Source organism: Dryas octopetala, chromosome 1 (assembly GCF_963921425.1).
Source record: "Dryas octopetala chromosome 1, drDryOcto1.1, whole genome shotgun sequence".
NCBI classification, from domain to species: Eukaryota; Viridiplantae; Streptophyta; class Magnoliopsida; order Rosales; family Rosaceae; genus Dryas; species Dryas octopetala.
Window position 1 is genome coordinate 14,395,283 of NC_141366.1, and position 21,684 is coordinate 14,416,966.

General features: G+C 35.4%; 2 protein-coding genes across 4 annotated transcripts; both read left to right on the forward strand.

Annotated features, from left to right (window-relative positions):
* The first annotated feature begins 1,229 nt into the window (after window positions 1-1,229).
* Window positions 1,230-5,380, forward strand: LOC147298246 (uncharacterized). 3 transcript variants are annotated; one of them, XM_086256158.1, is made up of 9 exons: window positions 1,230-1,457; window positions 1,596-1,756; window positions 2,070-2,182; window positions 2,621-2,699; window positions 3,047-3,075; window positions 3,510-3,603; window positions 4,170-4,259; window positions 4,364-4,541; window positions 4,844-5,380. In XM_086256158.1, exons 2-9 carry the CDS (start codon window positions 1,613-1,615, stop codon window positions 5,254-5,256), a joined length of 1,140 nt encoding a protein of 379 aa, XP_086112284.1. In that variant the 5' UTR covers window positions 1,230-1,457; window positions 1,596-1,612; the 3' UTR covers window positions 5,257-5,380. The 3 variants fall into 3 exon arrangements, with proteins under 3 accessions (XP_086112284.1, XP_086112276.1, XP_086112292.1); XM_086256150.1 differs by having other exon boundaries at window positions 1,606-1,756; XM_086256166.1 differs by lacking the exon at window positions 4,170-4,259 and having other exon boundaries at window positions 1,606-1,756.
* A 2,954-nt stretch (window positions 5,381-8,334) lies between these two features.
* CHL (chloroplastic lipocalin) lies at window positions 8,335-11,405 on the forward strand. Its single transcript, XM_086252892.1, has 5 exons — window positions 8,335-8,538; window positions 9,205-9,328; window positions 9,809-10,048; window positions 10,337-10,627; window positions 10,971-11,405. Exons 1-5 carry the CDS (start codon window positions 8,390-8,392, stop codon window positions 11,247-11,249), a joined length of 1,083 nt encoding a protein of 360 aa, XP_086109018.1. The 5' UTR covers window positions 8,335-8,389; the 3' UTR covers window positions 11,250-11,405.
* Window positions 11,406-21,684: the final 10,279 nt, after the last annotated feature.

A 21,684-nucleotide genomic window follows, 5' to 3' on the forward strand; every position in this document is an offset into this window, starting at 1 on the left:
ACTTTTGGCATGGAAGTCCCTACTGATTCTATTTTCTAGCAGGACTAAAAAACCACCCAACCAACCTTACTATTCAACACCCACCAAACCCAAGTTTTCTTATTTGTTAATTTCCATTGTAGGCATGACTCATGTTCATGGAGTTGGGTAGAGTATAAGAATTATAGTACGTACCAAACCAATAATGGAATAATTTAGAGATTGATTAAGGATATTGTTAACAAACGCAAACAGTTTATTCATGTCTTTTAATAGATCATAGTACTAAACTATTAATCATGATAAATAATTAGATATAACTATATTTTAATATTTTAATTAACAATTTAACAACATATTATAAATATTGCAATTTAATATCTTTTAACATCTTGTCCCAAGTCCCAACAAACCATGATTAAGGCCAAACACAAGAAAATGAAAGTGGAAAAGGGAGAATAGAAAAGAAGGATGATTAGGTATTTAGGTGTACTCGAATTTCCGTGCTAGACATTGATGCTCAATACACGTGTTGCTACATCAAAATAGAATGAAAGGATCAGCTTTAATGATCAACAAGTTTTTAATTTGATTCATGGGACCCCTAGAAAAGATAAATTCTTACCTATATCATAGAACGAGTCTCATATTCATTGGTGATATGGTAATAACATGATGCACTAGACGTTAGCCTATAAGCTGGGCCTGGATCTAATAGAATTATGTAAGGCCTAACTCGACTAGGCCCACTCTAATATGGGCCGAAATGCCTCCAAAACCAGACAAGCTTACCTAGTGACAGGCCGATTTGACCTGTCCCATTTTGCCGGCCTAGCCCAAAGACAAAGGCAGAGCAGCAAACAATCAATCATGCACAAGCCAACTATAATGCTGTAGCAAATCACAATTATTACTATTCCACCCAACAATGGACTCATTACCAACCCATTTTTTGGCCAATAAGCAACTAACAACCGACCCACAAAAGTCTAGTCGGATGTTACCAACGACCTATCAAAGTCGGTTCAGATGATGGTTGCTAAAATGAGGAAAGTCGGTTACTCGACCAACCAACCATCAACCGACTTTGGGATGTATTTTTTTGGGCCTTTGGAAAGCTTGGGCTGTGTGGCAGTGTGTGTGTTTGGCCCAAACCCAAGAGTGTGTGTGAGTGGAACCCAGGCCCAAAACCCAACTCATTCACTTCACTCACTCTCTCATTCTCTCGACAACCCTCTCTCAGTCTCAACTTTCACTCTGTCTCTCTCAGCTAGACAGTCGACACCATCACCATTCACCACCGCGTCGCGCCGTCGCCACCATCATCTTCTTCTCCCCCGCGCCTCTCAGTCTCTCGGCTCTCCAGTCTCCTCTGTTCTCACTTCTCACTCTCTCTCATCTTCTCTCAACTCTCACTGACCCGCGCCGCCACCACATCCGCCGTGCTTCAGTCATCACCGCCTCCCAATGAGACTCGGGCAAGCTTAATTTCAACTTTATTTGACTGTTCTTCTGTTTAATTGCCCATGTCGTAGTTTTGCTTTTGTTAATGTTCAATTCCCTCAACAACCCAGTCATAAAAATGTTCAGTTAATCATAATTTTGTCTAAAAATAGTAATCTGCAGTGACTCAATGGGTTCAGAGGTAGAAATTATAGAGGAGAAGTTAACATCTTTGCTTGGTCAGCTGCAAGCAGAGTGTGCCATTCTCGAAAGAATGGTCTACAAGAACAAAAACCAGCATAGGCGTTGCTCGTACTTCCAGTACCTTATGAAGGTTTACAACTTCCCACACCTTGTTTATAATCATAAGTTTTTACCTTGTTGTTTGATAAAGACAAAAAGAAGAATAAAAAAAAAAAGGATCTTTTAACTTGCACTAAGTATGCTTGGTAGCAGTCAAAGTCAATGGTTAATTGTCTAATTTGAGTGGTGTGCTTTTGTTGAATAGCATATTAGAATCAGTTTTTTATTTCAAACTTTTAGGTTGCTTAGCTTTATTAGGATCAGTTTAAGTTTTACAATTTAACTGTCTTTTCTATATATTACTTATGCATGTACATAATTTACCTCACTTTTTTGGATGCCAGGTAAGGAGGGATTTGAGGCTTTTACAGTCAACTAAATTGGAGGAGATTTTGGGTTGCTGTTTCCAAAGTATCACTGGGAAGAAGCCTAAGCAAAAGGTGCATCTGTTAGAAAGGTAAAAAAAAAAAAAATTTCAATTTCATTATATGGGTACTAGATACGGTTGATGCTGCAATATGCTCTTTTTTTTTTCCTTTTTTTGTTTTTTTTTGTTTTGTTTTTGGGGGAGGGAGGGGAGGTTTAATCAGCATATATTGAACTTACATTAGAGTGTCAAGCAATTTTATTATGGAATTCAGAATTAGAGGAAAGGTTAAGGCATTTGTCAAAAGGAAAGATAATGTAGTGAAATCTTATGTGATAAGCTCCATTAACTTCATCTTTTGTAATGGATTGGGATAATAGATAAAATGAGCTTTATCTCTCTCTCATAGGAAATCTTGCTTTAGTCCCCAGTTTGAAAATCTCAGTTGTGTGTTTGGTAGGCCGAAAACTTTCACGGGCTTGACCACATAGATAATATGTAATTACTTATGAAATTATTTTGGCACAGCTTGAAGAGAAGAAAATGTGAAAGTGGAAAATATAATTTTATGGAGCGACTTTTGGGAGCTGCACGCCTTCTATCACAGGTGTGTTCTTGCTTTCATCATATGACTTTTCAATTTTGTCTCCTTTTCTTATACTTCTTAGTGCAGTTAACATTGATATATTCACTATTATCTTTGTGAAAGCAATGCTAGCCGCTATATAGGTATTTAATACAAGTGGAAAGACCTTTCAGTTTGATAGTCTGTTTTCTCAGAATGATCCAAAGTTTTTCTTGATTATGCTTGACCTGAATGCCGTAGCTATGAATCCAAGGCTCAATTCTGTAACAAAGTAGGCCTATGATTGTGGTGGGGATGTCTTAGGGTGGTCCAGCATGAAATACTTGCTTTATTCTAATGTGTTGAAATGCATTTTGTTTCTGCTGCAGATGGTTGAGCCAATGTTGAAGGCAGCTATGTATCCTTTGGTTTTTGTTTAGATATTAACTTTCTTGTAAGTTTTAATAAGATAGAAAATAATATTTGAAAGTTGATGGTTTTTGGTTTGGTAATGTGGCTGTCCAACTGACTATCATGAATTATGGTATTCTAAGGCATCCGAGTCCCAACTTTAACATAAATTTCTGAATACTGTTATCGTGTCCATTTGATTTACCTGGTAGTCTTAGTCAAATTATCCTACAACAGAAAATTCCCTCATGATTTACCTGGTAGTCTCAGTTCATCATGATTATCTTTATTGTTTCTTGGGCCTCATAATGCTATCTTCCATCTATAGGGAAAATTCCAGAAACAGGTCTTTGCCATTCTGTAAACAGTATTTTAATGCGAATCATTCAACATAATTGAAATATGCATCATGTGAATTTATTACCCTTGACTATTCTACAGCGAGATATCTACGTTACTCGCTCGTTCATTTTTCATGGGATTTTCTCTGACTATTTTAGCTCTGCTTGCACGACTTAGAGTTTTGGTTCAACAGGTAATTCCAAGTCTTTTTTCCAGAACTTTTAAATTTGAAATTTACGGAGTAAATATCAGGTCAAATGGATAGTTTATGGCATATAAGCTCACGTTCTTATAATTTTAGATGGCTCAAGTGCTGGACCCATTCATAAATTTCCATAAACCTGGAGAGGAAGGTACATGGAACTGAGTTGTTGAACAAAACAATAATGTTCTTTTATTAAACATGGAATACAAGGCGAGTTAGCCAAGTGGGAAGTTGTGGATTTATTATGAGAAAAAAGAAACGTACATGCTACAGCAGCATCTTGCAAGTGATATGTATGAGAAAACTAGGTCCTGGTATTAAAAATGGTATTGAGCTATCCAACAAAGTAATCATGTCCACTTAGGACATAAAAACTTGTCTACTGTATCTATTGTTGGACTGTTTCCTAAAATGCGATGTCCCTGTGGCTGTCCCTGTGGAATGTTGTGTCACTTTACAAAGTCCGGATATGGCAACCTTTAAGTTCATGCCTAGTGGTTTGCTTTTTCCCCTCACTGATCGGCTGAACCTATCTTTTTCTCTCTGCTCTACAGATTTTACTTGATGTTGTTTCAGTATTCAACATGGTTTCTTCTCTCTCCCAAAAGAAGCAATCTGTTAAAATAAATCAAGAAGGACTTGAGGTCAACCCTTCTTTATTGTGCAAATTATTCTGATGGCAAATTGTTCTTAGATGCCTTTTAGCTTGTATGATTTTTACTGTTTTGTTTATGCACAATTGATACAGGTCTTTAGGGAGTTTTACCCAACAAATGAGGAATTTATCACTCTTGAGTGTGTATGGAAATCAGATAAGTTTGAATTGGTTGAGAGGATGTATAAGAGTGAAATTGCAAGTCATGATGGGGATCTTTCTTTAGGAGCATCATCTGTACTGTATCAAAGTATTGAGTCTTTCCTTGGAGGTCAGTATATGCATGGTTTTTTCTTATAATCTCTCTCTTGTATAACCGTTTAAGAAGCATATATTTATATATTGTACTTTACAGCTGCATCATCCTTATGCAATGATATCCTCGTTTCCACATCTCTATTTTTTTCACCCATTTGCTCTGTAACATATAGTAGCTTTGCCTAAGTCTTTTTTTTTTTTTTTTTTCTCCTTGTCATATAATTGGTTCTTGCTTTAACCCTTGATTTCCTGTAGTTTATGTGATTGTTGGAACTTGTACTTGCTGAATCTTGTCAAACTTTTGGTTTGTGCCAGATGGTGAAGTTAATCCCCAAAGGGCAGATGCAAACAACACTGTTGAAATAGGTCCAGTACGGGTCAAGGAAGATAAGACTGATTTACTGCCAGGTCCGTCCAATGATGGTGATGACGGGAAACTGGTTGAACGTTGTGGGGATGGTTCAAGCACTGGAGAGACTCCTGGCAAGAAGTTGCACCAAGAAGTTTGCTTGCTACCAGGCTCAACCTCATCTTCAAGTTCAGATACATCAAAACTGAAGTCTGGACCAGTTAAAGTGGCATTTGTGCAAGTTAAGAATCCTTTACCCTCAACCACAAATACACCTGGGATCCATTCTAGAGAAACTGAGATCAATAGCGATAACAAGGAAGAAGACCCATTATTCAGTTTGCTTTCTAGTGGAAATGTAAAGAATAGTCTCTTTTGAATAATCTCTTCTCTGATATATTCTTTGACATGAAAGCCTAAGGAGCATGAGCATCCATTTGAGAATTGCCTGGCATTTTGCTGGTTATTAACTATACTATTATTGTGAGGAGTCTCTTTGTCAACTATGGTAAGGAAAGTATCAAGTTTGTACTTTCAAAACATTAACATTATAGTTTTTAGTGTAAGTGGAATTAAATATCACATATGTAGAAGTAGAAGTAGAGAGAAGGTAAAAAGGAGAAGTTGCTAGCATTCTTCAGTAAGGTAATTGAGTGATAATGACATTAGTGTGACTGTAAATATGAATGTCTAATACAATTTATTGGGTGATAATTACACTAGTGTGACTGTAAATATGAATGTCTAATACAACATAGAATTATTTAATAGCAAGGACATAAAATTATTATTAGAAAAAAAAAAGATTATTTTCGAAGCTAGATGATTAGAACAAGGGAAATTCAAAGCTGAAGGGGGATCCTATTTTGTCAATTATCAGTTGGCAACTTGAACCTACACACAGGGCACATATGGCTCCATTTTAATAACCATTCTCCAATGCAGCCTTCATGAAACACATGGGAGCATGGCAAGCAAGTGACTTGAGACCCAAGCAACATCTCTTCCATGCAAACCGTACACTTCTCATTTACATCAAATACCAATTTCTTCAAAGCCTCAACTGACGCTTTGGTTGCAGGCACTCGCCTTAACCTTGCTTGATTTGATGACTCCCTCATGGCCTGTCCCATTGCATAGCCCATTATATTTTCTAGAGAAATATTCATGCCTGCAGCTGCAGTACTACTTGTTATTTCATCCAAATATTGACTCAATACCCGATTAGGACTATCATAAGTACTCGCATGTCCTTGACGAGCCTCCTGCTGTAGCATAGCAGAATGCATAACACTAAGACTCCGTAAAGTGTCCTCCTCTTTCATGGCCCGAACCACTGCTTCATATTCTTGATGTGGTAATCTAATCTGCTTCTCGACCGTGACAAGCATGTCCACCTTCTTCCGTCCCGAGACAGAAGCTTTACAAACCATGTCATTAGCTACAGACATTATTTGGCTTATCATATCATCAAAGCTAATTTCCAATGGCTCTTTCTTGGGTTCAAAACGCTTTTTCCAACGCAGCCTATGCAATTGGAATGGAATGGCTATCCCAGATATCATATTGGATATGTCATTGGATGTGAATGACAGATATGGGCAGTACTTAAACTCATGCCTTGTATTGTGGACTGTGATGGGTGGCCTTTTGACAATGTCAGTATCTAAATGGTAGCTTTTGATGACCTTCCAAACAATCGAGACTTGAGGAATTAAAAGGGATTGGTCATCTGGCAAACCTCCGCTTTCTGCCATCACAATTATACCATAGTTGTAATTGAGAAGGGTCTCCATCGTATTTTAACTGAACTCAGGGAGACTAGTGTGTGTGTGTCAGTGTGTGTTTGAGGAGAAGGAGATCGAGAGATGTGAAATCTTTGTATGTATTGATTGTGAAGTGCAGCTGCCAATGTTTAGCATCTTATTTATAATATGATGGTCTATATACTAATCCAACTAGGAATAATATGATTAATTATTGATTTCCCTTCAACGCAAGGAGTGTGATGAATTCTTTTTGCAAAGGAAATTTTTTTTTTTTTGGTAACCTGCAAAGGAAAGTTTTTGCTCCTGTCAAATTTAGGAAGGTTAATCGGGTTTCCTTTTTCTGACTACATTGTGTATTAAGTATTACCTAATAAGTAAGGAAAATAACGACTATACTCCTAAAATTTAAAAACAATTAACATTTAAACGTGTTACTAGCTTATGTTACACAAGGCTTGAAAAAACAAACCGTAAAAACTAAAAAATAATAATTTGAAAATGTGTTATTTGATTTGTGCATTCTGAATTTCTTTTTATTTGACTTTATTTATTTTAAATAGAGAAAATATATTAAACTAGAATATATTCCTTAATAAAAAACTAGAATATATTCTAATTTGTGAGTGAAAATATATAGTGGCCTCTTTTTTTTTTTAGTCATAATATAGGTCCTAACGAGTTTCACTAGTCTCTAAATTTTGCTTCCTCCTTATTGGCTTGACTCCAAACCTGGTAACTCGCTGTCCAATCTAGAGGGCAGTTTGTCCAAAATCGGCGCGTCGGATTTGGTCTATTTTTATAGGTTTTTTTTATTTTCAATGCTAGATTTATTTTTGGTCCATCTAAACATCTTTATTACTATAATTTGTCAATGCTAGATGTATTATATATGTAAGGGGTAGATCTGTGACATTTTATTTTTGACATAAATTTTCAACGATCTGAACCGTTTATTTTTTAAGTTTCTATTAAAACATCATTCTTGCAAAAAATTAGGTAAATCAGAAATCATTTACCTATAAAAATTAAATGGTTAACAAAACAAAAACTTAAAATGTTAACCATTTAATTCTATACGGCTAATTTACATAATTTTTTATAAAGATGATTCCTTAATGAAAACTTAAAAAATAGACAGTTTGAATTATTGAAATCTTATATGAAATAAACATTATCGAAAACTTATGTCAACATTTGTGCCAAAAATATGATATCAGATCATTCTCCGTATATGTAAGTCAGTTTGATCTACTAACTAGTCTATTGACACATTCTCTTATTAATAGTAAAAAATGTCAAGAATCTCTACTATTCAAAAATAGTTGTTAATGTAACACACTTGAAAGAGTTGTTAGAATAGCTCCCTCCTGGCAAGTTTGATCCCCCTCACGCCTAATCAAAAAATATACCTTTCAAGAATTGTAGAAACATATTAAATTAACAAGGAAAAAATAATCAAATTTGAGAAACCATTTTCTAGTATTTCTACCATTCTTTTTTTGGGTCCAAATTGTGATAAAAAACCTTTTGGCCCACACAAGAGCGCGATCCATAAGGCTATAATGTGTTCATGTACAATACTAGAATGTGTATAAAAATATAGTTTTTTTTTTTTTTTTCCCGAAACAAGAGACTTCAATAAAGGCATGGTTGAGGTTCATTTGGAACTTTTGGATTATTTGGGGTAATGCAGGGTCTGGTATGGTTTCACCAGAGATGAGGACACATGCAGAGGTCTAAACGATGACGTTTCAGTTAGACTTTTCGAGTGAGATATATTTAATAGTGGAGAAGCTGAAGCTTTGTAAGGAAAGCATAGAAATGGTACATGCTCTTGGACAAACAGCACCACTTCTCCTCCAATGTTCTCCTCCTCATGTCTCTACCTGCAGGTACAATTCTCTCTGCATTTTATATCCCAGTCTATAATTATCTTATTATGACGGAATCGTTGCTCTATTTCCACATTATTCTCGTTTTTCTTTTCCTGAAAATAACCAATGTTCTTGCTAAAATTTTCTCATTTTGTTTGCCTGATTTCTCTTTTAGCTCATGATCCTGTTGCAATTGATCATAAATGGTTTGGGTTTTCTTGGGTTTTTGTTATGCTCCTCTTTTTGGTGCTCAGAATGCATTGTATGGGAAATGACAAGTCAATATCTGGGTTTTGGTTATTACATATGGGGTCGGTTACAATGTTAAGTATAGGTAATGCCGCAATGGACTCAATTTTTAATCTTATATTCAAATTGTGGACTGTCACTGGTGATAAAGCAAGTGCAATTGATCTTTGAGTGAACTAGCATGTATGAAAAAGCTAACTTTAGATGCATACCATGAGCATTGATCTTTGGTCAACGATAGCTAAGATGAAACTCCCATTTGATACAATGACACATAGCAATTGTGTTTGTATGTAATTCTAAATACATGTTTCTGTGCTCTCAGATTCATAAGCAACTGCCAATTATATATCGTCAGGTTTTTGTTGCAAGCCAGTGTTTTTTATTTTCTCTTATTTAATTCAAAGAATGACATTTTGTTGTCCTGCTCTACAGGGGAATGTCTGGTAAAATAATGGTGAATTGCTCTTTAGAGCAATCTATAACCAGCAAGCCTCTGACCAGACATGTATTATCTGGGCTTGCTGCATCATTAGTATTTATGTCTCAAATACACCAGGTCAGTAGATTTAATCTGTCGTAGTGTTATTATACAATGCTAGACTTGAATATTTACATTTCGACTCAAAGTATTCTCCTTTAGGAGAAGCAGAAGATTAATTATATTGCTAGTTGGTAAGTTTGACCGCATCCAATTATATGAAACATAGGCATAAAGGTAGAATCAATCATTTCCGTGGGTTCCATCTTATAAGATCCCGGCTAGAAGTTACCCCCTTCAGTTCAGCATTTGTTTCAGTTCTTTACTATATCCGAAGAGGGAGTTTTCCCTTTTCTTCAATGCTCCACTCTGGAACAACTAATTTAAATTAGATTAGGATTTCCACTAGATTTAGCTGGATTGATGGATAGAAAATTTATTAGGGAATGTAGTCCAAAATTAGATTTCCTTCTGGTAGTAATAACAAAAGAGATTAGATATTCATGTGCCATTGCAGGGGCTAGAGGGTACATGATGCCTTTTACTGCTTTTGGGCAGGCTTTTGCATCAGATGCTTCCCATCAACGAAATATATGTGACCTTGCAAATGCTGCTGAGAAGACATTAACTCTTCCACTTGATAAGGGTTCTGATGACGGAGGTGAGAAGCTAATGATGATGAGAGGCATGACGGCGAACAATTTCGACCCTATTAGATATTCTGGAAGGTGGTTTGAAGTTGCTTCACTTAAACGTGGATTTGCCGGGCAAGGTCAGGAAGACTGTCACTGCACCCAGGTAAATGCAAAGGGTATGTGTTGTTGTGAATTGCAACATCTACTGTTGAAATCTTGTCTCCGCAAATGACAGATATGGAAAGGAATTTAGGTTCACTCCCTTCTGTTGTATTGGACTTGACTTAAGTTCCAAATTGTTCAACTTGCCTATCAATGGTCCCCGAGCGACCTAGTTGTCCATCAGTAGCCCTTCCAAGTTGCAAACAATATCTTTTTTGTCATGCTTTGCTTATCATTGCTTATAAATAACAGGTTCTTTCAGTCAAAATCATAACTACTATCATGGCAGGGTGTATATACATTTGATATAGAGAAGCGGTCCATCCAGGTTGATACCTTCTGTGTTCATGGAAGCCCTGATGGATATATTACTGGCATAAGGGGAAAGGTTCAATGCCTTTCAGAAGAAGATCTAGAAAAAACTGAAACGGACCAAGAAAAGCAGGAGATGATCAAAGAGAAGTGTTACCTTCGTTTTCCAACATTGCCATTTATCCCTAAGTTGCCGTATGATGTGATTGCAACTGATTACGACAATTTTGCTCTTGTTTCAGGAGCAAAAGATAGAGGTTTTATACAGGTACTTGTGAAAATGATTTTCAATTATTGGAATGTTACGTAAAAGTATTCATGTTTATTTGTGAGAACATTATGTACTCTTGTCACTTCTTGAAACTTATTAGGACCTACTTTCAATCACAAAGACCACTATAGTCTCCCCTAAGGTTTTATATGAAATTTTGGGTGCAAAGGTTTTAAATGATGGTGTGCAACTATTCCCAACCACTGTCATAGGTGTAAATAAGTCTGTCAGATTAGGAGTAGGGAGATGTATGTCATTTGGGGATGCAGCCAGTTATCTCCAAATATTGTATTTCATTTACTCATGAATCATTAAATTATTTTTGGCATTAATATTTCAGATCTACTCCAGAACACCTAATCCTGGTCCTGAGTTCATAGAGAAGTACAAAACTTACTTGGCCGACTATGGATATGACCCAAGCAAAATCAAGGACACCCCACAAGACTGTCAATTGATGACGGATAGTCGGCTATCTGCAATGATGTCAATGTCTGCAATGCAAAAAGCTTTAACAAATCAATTTCCTGATCTGGAATTGAAGTCCTCTGTTGAATTTAACCCCTTTACTAGTGTATTTGACACTCTGAAGAAGCTTGTTCAGCTTTATTTTAAATAGTCCTGAGCTTGTTAGGCTTGCTCATGTTGTTTGTTCTATTCTTACTATTGCAGCCAAAAGAAAGATTAAGTTGCATTGCACATTTTGTACCTTTATTGTAAATCTACTTCAACAATAATCATACTTTTATATCATTCACGATTTTTCTTTGTAATATTTTTAATGCCTTCCAAGTTCCAAGCACCTATAGTTGTGCATCTTTGAAGCAGCTATGGGTTCTTGGCAATGAGATGCTCTAGGAAAAATTACATGTTGTGCCATTAAAGGCCGCACGGTAACTCATTCTACCAACAGTTTTGATGGGTTCGAGTTTGCTGATGCGTCTTATGTTGTAGAAAGGTTAGCAAGGTTGTTGCCAATGCGAGAGGGAGAGAGAGAGAGAGAGAGAGAGAGAGAGAGAGAGAGAGAGAGAGAGAGAGAGAGATGTTTGCGAAGGAATAGTCAGCGGTGCCGGTGCTGGAGGGAATTTGAAGTTGAGTTGGGGAGGTGATGTGGGGGAAGTAGGAGATTAAAGCTCTTTCCATTTTATGATTTTTATCTTTTATTTTTTTAATAAAAAATTAAGATTAAATATCAAATTTCAATAATTTTTTAGTATAACATAAAAATCTTATAATATTTCAATTGAATTACTAAATTTAAATGTAATTTTTTAGATTAGGTCACAAATATGTTGGCTCATTTGATTTGAGCCTTTTCCATTTGACATTTTTGTCCTTTGGCTCACATATGATAGATGTTAGTTAAAATTTATAAGGTTTTGATATAATTGCCCTTGAGGCTTTTATATTATCTTAAAAATTTGCTAATGTAGTCTCAACTTTACATTTAGCTGTGACTGTACGACACTCACAACTTCAAATTTAGTTGTGACTGAACGACAGTTACATATAAGTTGTGACTTAATTGAATTATTTTTAGAGAAATTATACTACAATATAGTATAAATAGAGGTCAAAACAATACTTATACTCAAAAGAATACATAGTATAGTGGTGTGAGTTGTCTTTTTCAATTTACTAAGACAGTCACAGTTAAGTTGTGACTGGATTGATTTTTTTTTTAATACAATTAGTATAAATTAATGTAATATTTGTGATGTAATTTTTTTTTTATTGTAGTGGCATGTGATGTAATATTTGTAAATTTTAATACCTTTTACTTTATTATTTTGTTTGACTTTTCAACTAGTATATAATCTAAAATGCAATTTAATTTTGATACCTAAATTAAAAAATTATTAAAATTTAGTAATGAAAATCAATGGACCTTTTTTGTAAAAGGTAAATTTTGGTTTAAAAATATTAAAAAAAAATAAGGGGATAGGAGGATAGCAAATGGAGATGCGATTAGACTCACGCCTCACCCAAGAAATAAATGCCCCTCCACGTGCATGGCATGCCATCTTTTAGTCTTCAACGGCGTGCGGCTATATCAATTTATGGCGTGCATTGTGTGCCATGAAAGCTCAGTTTTGGTGTAGTCAGGGACGGATGCACAGCCAAGCTTGGGGGGTCGGGCGACCCCCCGAACGGCGGAGCATGCAGGTTTCGACCTCTGGACGGCGACACCAGCGACCCCCCGACGTGAAGAAGGCGACCCCCCGACCCCGACGGCCTGACGTGAAGAAGGCGACCTCCAGGGCTCCACTGCTCCAGCCTCCAGCCTTCTAGGTGATGAAACGCCATGAAACAGAGAAAGTGAGAAGAGAAGAGGCTGAAGAGCTGAAGAGCTGAAGAGGGGGCTGGGTTACTGGGCTACGGCCTGCGGCTGTTTATGTTTTATAAAAAATAATAGTAATAGACTATTATTGTAGGGACCGGGCAGTTTATTTACTATTAGTTTATTAGTCTATTATTATTTAGTATATATGGACCGGTGTTTATTTACTATTAGTTTATTAGTCTATTACTATTAGTCTATTACTACTGGGCTACTGGGCTGCAGTGCCCGGTTCCTAAAAAATTTTGCCGCCGCTTCGCGGCGCCAGGCTACCTAACCATGACCCCCCAGGTTGGAGATCCTGGATCCGTCCCTGGGTGTAGTATCGATGTAAACAATCGATTGACACAGTTTTTAATGGGAGGACATTTGAACATATGTGAATATTTGTTTTGTTTTTTATATTTTCTTAAAATTATGGATTTCAAATTCAGTTTCATTGTTGATTTGATTAGAGATTAGTGGTTTGTAATTATAATCTTTCTTATTATTGGATTATATTCAATCAAGAGCTATATTGGTGCCCCTCCTAGCATATATTCGTAAATTTTTTATATTTGTTATTTTATGTTGTCATATATAAAACCTCAAAAGTTTAGGGTCTGTTTAGTATTTTTTCTGGATAGACGAAAAAATAAAGAAGAAAATTTTCGAAAACAAATTTTGAATCGCAAACAAAACGAGATCAATTAGTGAATGACAGTTAGGTTGTGTATACTGATCATATTAATGTCATTGATAGTGAAGCTATCACGTAAAGCTCAAGGACAATCATATTCATATATAATTGTAATGGATAGTAATTGATCAATAGTTGTACATACTATGAGGTCATAAGAAAATTATATCATGTGAAGATTACTTGAACTAACTTTGTGGTACACAAAGCAGATGGTGCCTTGCTTCCAAAGGAATAAAATGAGAGGAGAGCTTCCAAAGCTTCCACTTGAAGCCATTATTGAGATTTTGAGCTGGTTGCCGGTAGAATCTTTGCTACGATTTAAGTGCGTCTGCAAAGCATGGTGTTCGTTGATCGAAGACTTCATTGCAAAACGTACACATGGGTCTCAGGCAAGTCCGCTTTCTTATAATTACAAACTGGGAAGAAACAATATATACAGCAACTATAACTTCACTAACATGGGTTCTTTGTTATTAATTGTTTACAAAAAATTACATATCTTCAAATTCTTGTTACACTACCCTCTAGAAGCTACAAGTTTTACGTAGTCATTTGTGCTTTACAAAAAATGTACAATCCCTTGTTTTTTATGTGCTTGTTATTGCTTCACGCGCGTGTTGTTGTTAAAACTTGGTACCCTAGCATTACTCCGTGTTCGTGATGTGTTGTTTTTGTATGTTAATTTCTTGGTTCTAGCGTTATGGTAGTTTCCCTTTTGGGCTTTCTTGTGATTGTTTGTTTCTTTTAATAAATTTGATTTAATTACCATGAGAAAAAGCCCAATCTACTATACGTACTAGACAATATTGAGGGCATGTGGTTCCCCTAATTTATTGTTAAAATTTTTCTACATAAGAAGGTTTTTTGTGTTTAGTTTTTTCTGACCTTGCTACACCAATGTAGAATAGGACTAAGGAGGACATCCCTCAAAACAAATTTTAGAGTGCTGCCATATGTACACCCCCTCCCTTCTCATTACACGTTTACCATCTCAATCTAATTTTTGAAATTACTAATATCAAAAGACAATAAGGAAAAAAAATAAAAAACTCAAAAACCAGAACCTAGCCACGTACCCTTTGCCGGCCTGCTACCTCCCCGCCATCGCCCTTGTCGTCGGTGCCCTCCTTCTCTCTTTCTCTTTCTTAATTTATCTTAATTAATTCACAACTCCCCTACCAGCCTCCCTTTCAGTCCGGCAGGGAGGGTGCAAAGAGAAAAGGAAGAGAGAAAGAGGGAGAGAGAGAGAGAGAGAGAGAGAGAGAGAGAGAGAGAGAGAGGGTTTCTAGGCTCTGTTATTGGGTGTAATGAGAATGGAAGGGCCCATAGGGGTGTGCATATAGCAGCACTCAAATTTTAAAGATATATGTTTGAAGAAAAATTACAAAACTACCCTTAAAAATCCCTAATGGCCCTACTCTTCTATTTAATTTCTTTTGCTTGTCATTTTCCTCTCTCTCTCTCTCAAACCCGCCGCTCTTTCAAAATTTCTCTCATTCTAGGTGTCTCTGCCATTCTCATTCTCAAAAGAGTAGCTTTGTCACTATGAATTGTTCCTTCCACCTCTGTCACTCTCACAAGCTTAATCTTAGCCAAAATTATGAAACTTAATTTGAGTTGGATATGTTTATAATAGTTGATTGAATGGTTGCATTAGATTAGATTTAATGTTGATTATAAATATTCAAAGATTATTATAAGTAGGAAAGAAAAAAGTCCTTAATTTGAGCTACATGTATTATGTGTTTGAATATTTGCTTAGATTTCAAATTAGGGATTTACAATTCTATTTGGTGTATGATTTGATTTGAGAATTGAGAGTAGTGGTTTGCAATTGTAATTGTACGTGGGTTGTTGCTCCTGTTAGTTATTAATGTTTTCTTTTTAATTTGGTGCTATATCAAGTTCAAGGTGCAACTATTGGTACATAGTTTTTCGGGCTAATCACATATATCATCCCCAAATTATGTCTCAACTGTATTAAAATTTTGACACTTTACCCAAAACTCAATTACATTAAATATTTTGCTCTCAAATCGTTAAAAACCAATTTCTCTGTTAATTATGCACATTTGCACTTAGAGGTGTCAAACAGCCCGAGCACGACACGATTAAATAGGCCAGACCGGGCCGAAGTTTTTAGCCCATCGGGCACGGCACGGCACGAGAACGACACGGGCCAAGCACGACACAAGCACGGGCACAAAATGGGCCCGAATTAGGCACGACTATTTTAACATTATTTTTTCCATTTTCAGAGAACTTTTCAACAAAAAGATTCAATTTTCATGAAAAATAATGTTAATATTTAATTATAAACAAGGAAAAATATCATACAAATTAGTTTTATTACCCTAAAAAAATAAAAATAAAAATAAAAAAGGTTTGTGAGCCTGCCCATTTAAGGCACGGCATGAGCACGAATGACCCGCGGGCTGTGGGCCATGCCGGGCCTAGGTCTTAACTATATGGGCCGGCCCGAGCACGGCACGAAAGCACGATGGGCTCAACTTAAATGGGGCAAGCCGGCCTGTTTGACACCTCTATTTGCACTAAGGGGCCTTGTGCTTGATGCCATTTTCGACTTCAGTTGATGATTAACATGAAAATACGTTCAGGTGGTTCCTCAAATTTTTTTACACTTTTTTCTGCATATGAGCTTTTGTTGTTTTTATCTTTGCTCCTTCGAAAATGAGTTTACGTGTTCTACATGGGTGAAGCAACATTGGGACCAAGGAGGACATCACTTAAATTTAAAAATAAATATTTATTTAAAGGAAAATTACAAAATCCATTAAAATTCCTTAGGGCCCTCCTCGTGTAGCTATCCTATTTCATTTCTTTTGTTTGTCTTTCCCTCTCACTGTCATAGCCGTGTTGTTCCGAATTTACTCCCCTTTTAGGAGTCTTTCATTCTCAGTTGTGCTCTTCCGAACTTTTTCTCCTTTAATTTAGGCGCCGTGCTCTGTCATCAATATCAATTATTCTTTCCATCTGTCACTCTCAAGCTCAATCTTAACCAAAACTCAGTGATAAGAAATTTAATTCGAGGGTTTTAGATTAAAGCCCACTTTGGCAATGAAATATTGGATTTAACCCCAAAAATTTTTGTCTTTAGATTTTTACGCATTTTTTATTTTTATATGTCCGTTTTGTCCCTTGCTATAAATAATGGAAATAAATTAGAAATCCCTAATTTTAGGCATTTATTACTCATAATTTTGAATTTCAATTTTTTTATCTCCTTATTACTCATAATAAAAAAAATCATTAACAAATATGAAGGCAAGGAGTGTAATTTCGATTTCGAGGAAATTTTCGATGGAAATTTCGACGGAAATTTTCGCGGAAATTTCGATTAAAATTTCGATTTCGATAAAATTAGACAAAAACGACGGAAATTACTATCAAAATACAGAAATTTTGAATGAAACTTGACCATATGTTTATTTAACATATTATCTACTACATAGATAAAAAATATTGAAGAAACCAAATTATATAGTAGGTTTCATATGATATAAGGTGAATATAATGCGCGCTGGATGCAAATACTATTAGAAAAATGAGTCACTGATTAATAATTATATAAATAACACTTCATACCCTAAACCCTAAACTATATACCATATATCATGTAAGGCTATAGCCATCCATATACCCTATACCATGTAAGGCTATACCCTCTATATATATACCCTATAAGGCTATACTCTCTATATACCCTATACTGTATATTATTAAATTTACTCAACCCTATCTCCTAAACCATAAACCATCAACAATAAACCACTCCCTAAACCCTAAATTATATTAAACTTATATACTTACAAACTTATATAAAATTATAAACTTAAATACTTCATAGTGATATTTAGTTTATAAACTTATATAAAATTACTAAACCCATATTATAGTTTTTCTATAAAAAAAAAAAACCATATTATAGTTTATATTGTTTTAAACTTTTAATTAGGTTTTATTACATTTTTAATACCCTAATGTCTGACAAAAAAACATATTGAAATATGTAATGTATATAGTTTTAGTACAAAGTTTTTAATTAAATTAGTTAATACCCATAAATTATGTAATTATGTTTTTTTTGGTACAAAAATTATATAATTATGTTTATATAGTTGTTTAGTTTATATATATTTTATTATTAAATTTTTCATACCGGATATTTCTAAAACTCTAGAACTCTAAAAAATTATAAAACCTATTAGGCTATTATATTATCTTAGTATTAAGAAATAAGAACAAAGCAGAGCAAAACTGAAACTCTCAACATTAATTCCAAGTTTCCAACTTTTCACTTCCACTACTAAATGCTTTTGCATGCCAAGTTCTTCTCGTAACTTTAACTTATTGGTGCCAGTGCCACAACTCTTAAAAACCAGACAAAGATATTTATTTTTTGGTCATCCCCAGCCAAAGATATTTGGGTGGTTGCGCATTTATATAATTCCTTGGTTCCACCAATTTGTAATACTAATACAGTAATACAGTAATAAACTAATACCCAATATGCTGATGGCCAAAAAAAAAAAAAAAAGTAAAACCCACCCGCTTAAAGGCTTACAGCTAAAGCCTTTCCCAAAATAAAAAAGCTAAAGGCTAAATCCTTTGAATAAGCTTATAAGCTTTTGAGTATATCTTAACCCTAGTCATCCTGTTGTGCCGCCGCTCCTCTCTCTCTCTCTCTCCCTCCCTCCCTCCCCCTCCCTCTCCCTCTCCCTCTCCCTCTCCCTCTTCCTCATCTTTGTTTCTCAGTTCTCTCTCTCCCCTCTCTCTCTCTTGCATCTCCGTCACCTCAGTCTCTTTCGCCGTCGATCTCGGTCACGGGGAGAAGCCGGTCGGGAGGGGGGCTAGGAAATGCAGAGAAGTCGCCGGAGGAGGGCTGAGAAATGTAGAAAAGTCGCCGGGGGGGCTGGGAAGTGTAGATAAATCACTTGGGAGGGTTGGGAAATATTGAAAATGCCAGATGGGTTCGAAATTTCGCCAAATTTCGTCGAAATTTCGCCAAATTTCGTCGAAATTTCACCTAAATTTCGCCGAAAGTTTACAAAAATACACGTGTGGCAGCTTCGAAATTTCGGCCGAAATTTAAGCGAAATTTCGCCGAAAAATTATCGAAAATTAATGAGTATGTTATAAAATTTCGGAGCTCTTCAAAAACGAAAATTTCGCCGAAATTTTCGAAATTACACTCCTTGTATGAAGGTGAACATATAAAAACCTAAATATCATTAACATGTTAAACACCCAATATTTATATAACTTACCTAGCTAGCTACTGTATAGAGGAAAAATTGAAACTCTCAACCTTCACTTTGGGTAACAAAAACAAAAAGAGAATAAAAAAAAAATATAAAACACAAATAAGAATAAGAAAATACCTAACTTTAGAGGTTGAGGTTGAAAAGAAAAAAGACACAAAGAAGAATAATAATATACATCTAGTTAAGGTAAAAGGTATATAATATAGAAGTAGAACAAACCTATTTGTGAGGTATATATATAAACATAAATAAAAAATATGTACCAATATCTATAACTTTGGTTGGAAAAAAAAATTAAAAAAAGATATCGATCTCTATGTCAGGTTCAAAAAAAATAGAATAATCAAGAGATACCTCTAATTTAGGCCCAAAAAGGATGGAAGGGAAAGAAAATACCTCTAATTAATTTAGCTCGGAAAAAGATAGAAGAAGAAGAAGAAACCTTTGACTCAGGTCGAAAGGAAGAAAAAGAAGATACCTCTAGTTCTGGTTGGGCAAGGCGTGGACTTTGTTGTTGGGTGAAATAGGTGTGAATCAAATGACCAAACTTCGGTGGGTTTAATCCAAAGTCAACGATCGTATTTGGGTTTTTGTCCAACTAACATTACCTCTTTAAAAGATTAAGGATTTCCATTTCTATTTGGTTGATGATTTGATTTGAGAGTAGTAGTTTGTAATCGTAACTATATGCAGGCTGATGTTAGGTTTGTGAGCTCTTGTTAGTTATTAGTGTCTTTTTGTGTGTTATATTATGTTCAAGGATAAAATTATTTGTATACAAATTTTGGTGTCACATGCGTAGCACATCTTTGATAGCGTTGCATATATATAATTGTGAGTATAGCGTTGAATTAATATTCCATTAAATTTGATATATCGATGATTAGTATGTATATTTAGAAAAAAAAAATTCTTAAACGTGGTTTGTAACTTTGTGGTGCAGATGGTGCGTTGCTACCAAAGGAGAAGACAGCTCCCATTCGAGCTCATCATCGAGATTCTGAGCTGGTTACCAGTAGAGTCCTTGCTACGATGCAAGTGTGTGTGCAAGAGATGGTGCTCGCTGATTCAAGAAAACCACTTCATTGCGAAACACATGGTTCGGGCGAGGCCTCTTCCGCTTTATTTTCAAATCAAACAGGAAACCAACAACAATATGGTATTGGTACCCGTATTTTGTGATGGAAAGTTCAAGCAAACTAACACTATTGCTGGCTTGTTTATGGAGACGAGTGTGAGTAGTCCTCAAATTTGGCGAATCCGAAATGCTGCAACTCGCCAAGTAATTAACTTGCCTGAACTTGATCATGCATGCACATGGAGGTTGGTGCAACATGGCGAGTGTGATCATGCATATGCATTTTGTTGAAAGTTAAATTAATTAAGAAGAGAGAAAATTAGACATCTAATTAAATGATATGTATCAAATTATATGACACTAAACGATATGTATCGAATTAAATGATATATATCCAATAAAATCAGTAAATAATTATGATTTAATTGCATAAATCAAAATTAATTAAATCCCGCAAAATCTGCACAAGAATTTGTTGGTTATGAAAAAGATTGCGTACGTTATAGCATGTCAATTTATTTCTGACGTGTCAATAAGTCAAGGTACCTACCCTAGAAATACAAAATAGTCTAAGTAATTTCTATTAAAATTGGATTCTTACCGAGGATGGATCCTTAATTTTTTTTTTTTTTTTTTCGGTAAGATGGCGGCCTAGACAGCCGAAATACACGCCATCTTATTGAGCATCGCTTTCTTATATAAACAGTGAATTGTGTTTTATCCCTTGAGCATCGCTTTCTTAGTTCTACTTCTCTGTGAACCTCAACCTAATAAGATTATGATCACGGTCAGCTTCTTATTTCTTTTATTTTACTTTTTTCTAGTTTTCCGGCCTTATTGAAAGTCTTGTAATTCAAAGTGTATATATACTATGGTTTTTTTCATTTTCAATAAATTCCAGAGTCAGATTAGAAGGCTTTCCTTGAACCTTTTCAACAATTCAAAGCTAGGGCTTTTGAAATAAATATATGCATGTATTCCATTCACGAATCACGTACGACTGGTTATATATTTGAGTGTTTATAAATGTTTTAAGTATAATTTAGTATGTTTTAAGGGGTTTATAAATTTTAAGATTTATTATTTTGAGTTTTTTTTGTTTTTGTTAAAGATATATATTAGTGTAATTGCATTGCCAATCGATCGATAATTGTAAACGATCGTTCGACATGGTGATTTGAACTTGGGTGAATAATTGTTTAGGTTTTTATATTTTTTGAAAATTATGGATATCCAGTTTCATTGTTGATTTGATTCGAGGTTAGTGGTTTGCAATTATAATATTTCTTATTATTGGATTATCCAATCAAGAGCTATTTTGGTGCCCCTCCTAAGTTATATTCATAAAAATTTTTCAAGTAATGCTTCGGATCCTCATGAGGACTTGTCCTCAAATTTGATGTGGACCAACAATATAGGGTTTAATAAACCTGTCCCCTTTTTGAAGAACCCTAAAAATATGGAGCAGGTTAACCACGTTAACAAAGAGAGAGAAAGAGGAGGTTGTTGCGGCTGGCCAGCGGTGGAGGCCGGGTTCTCCGGTGAATAAGGTTGCTAACGGTGGGATTGGGCGGCTATGGTGGCTGCTGCATTGTCGATCTTCTTCTTTTTCCCGAATTTGAGTTGGCAAAGAAAATCTGAAAATGTTGCTTTTTTGTTGGTCCACAT

What these genes read in the sequence shown, in the direction of transcription:
- LOC147298246 (XM_086256150.1), top strand. An exon ending in TTAGAGTTTTGGTTCAACAG is followed by an intron (nt 3,604 to 4,169) that starts GTAATTCCAAGT and finishes TCTGCTCTACAG; the next exon opens with ATTTTACTTGATGTTGTTTC. An exon ending in TATTGAGTCTTTCCTTGGAG is followed by an intron (nt 4,542 to 4,843) that starts GTCAGTATATGC and finishes GGTTTGTGCCAG; the next exon opens with ATGGTGAAGTTAATCCCCAA.
- CHL (XM_086252892.1), top strand. Translation starts at nt 8,390, where the DNA reads ATGACGTTTCAGTTAGACTTTTCGAGTGAGATATATTTAATAGTGGAG. An exon ending in CCTCATGTCTCTACCTGCAG is followed by an intron (nt 8,539 to 9,204) that starts GTACAATTCTCT and finishes CCTGCTCTACAG; the next exon opens with GGGAATGTCTGGTAAAATAA. An exon ending in AAGATAGAGGTTTTATACAG is followed by an intron (nt 10,628 to 10,970) that starts GTACTTGTGAAA and finishes TTAATATTTCAG; the next exon opens with ATCTACTCCAGAACACCTAA.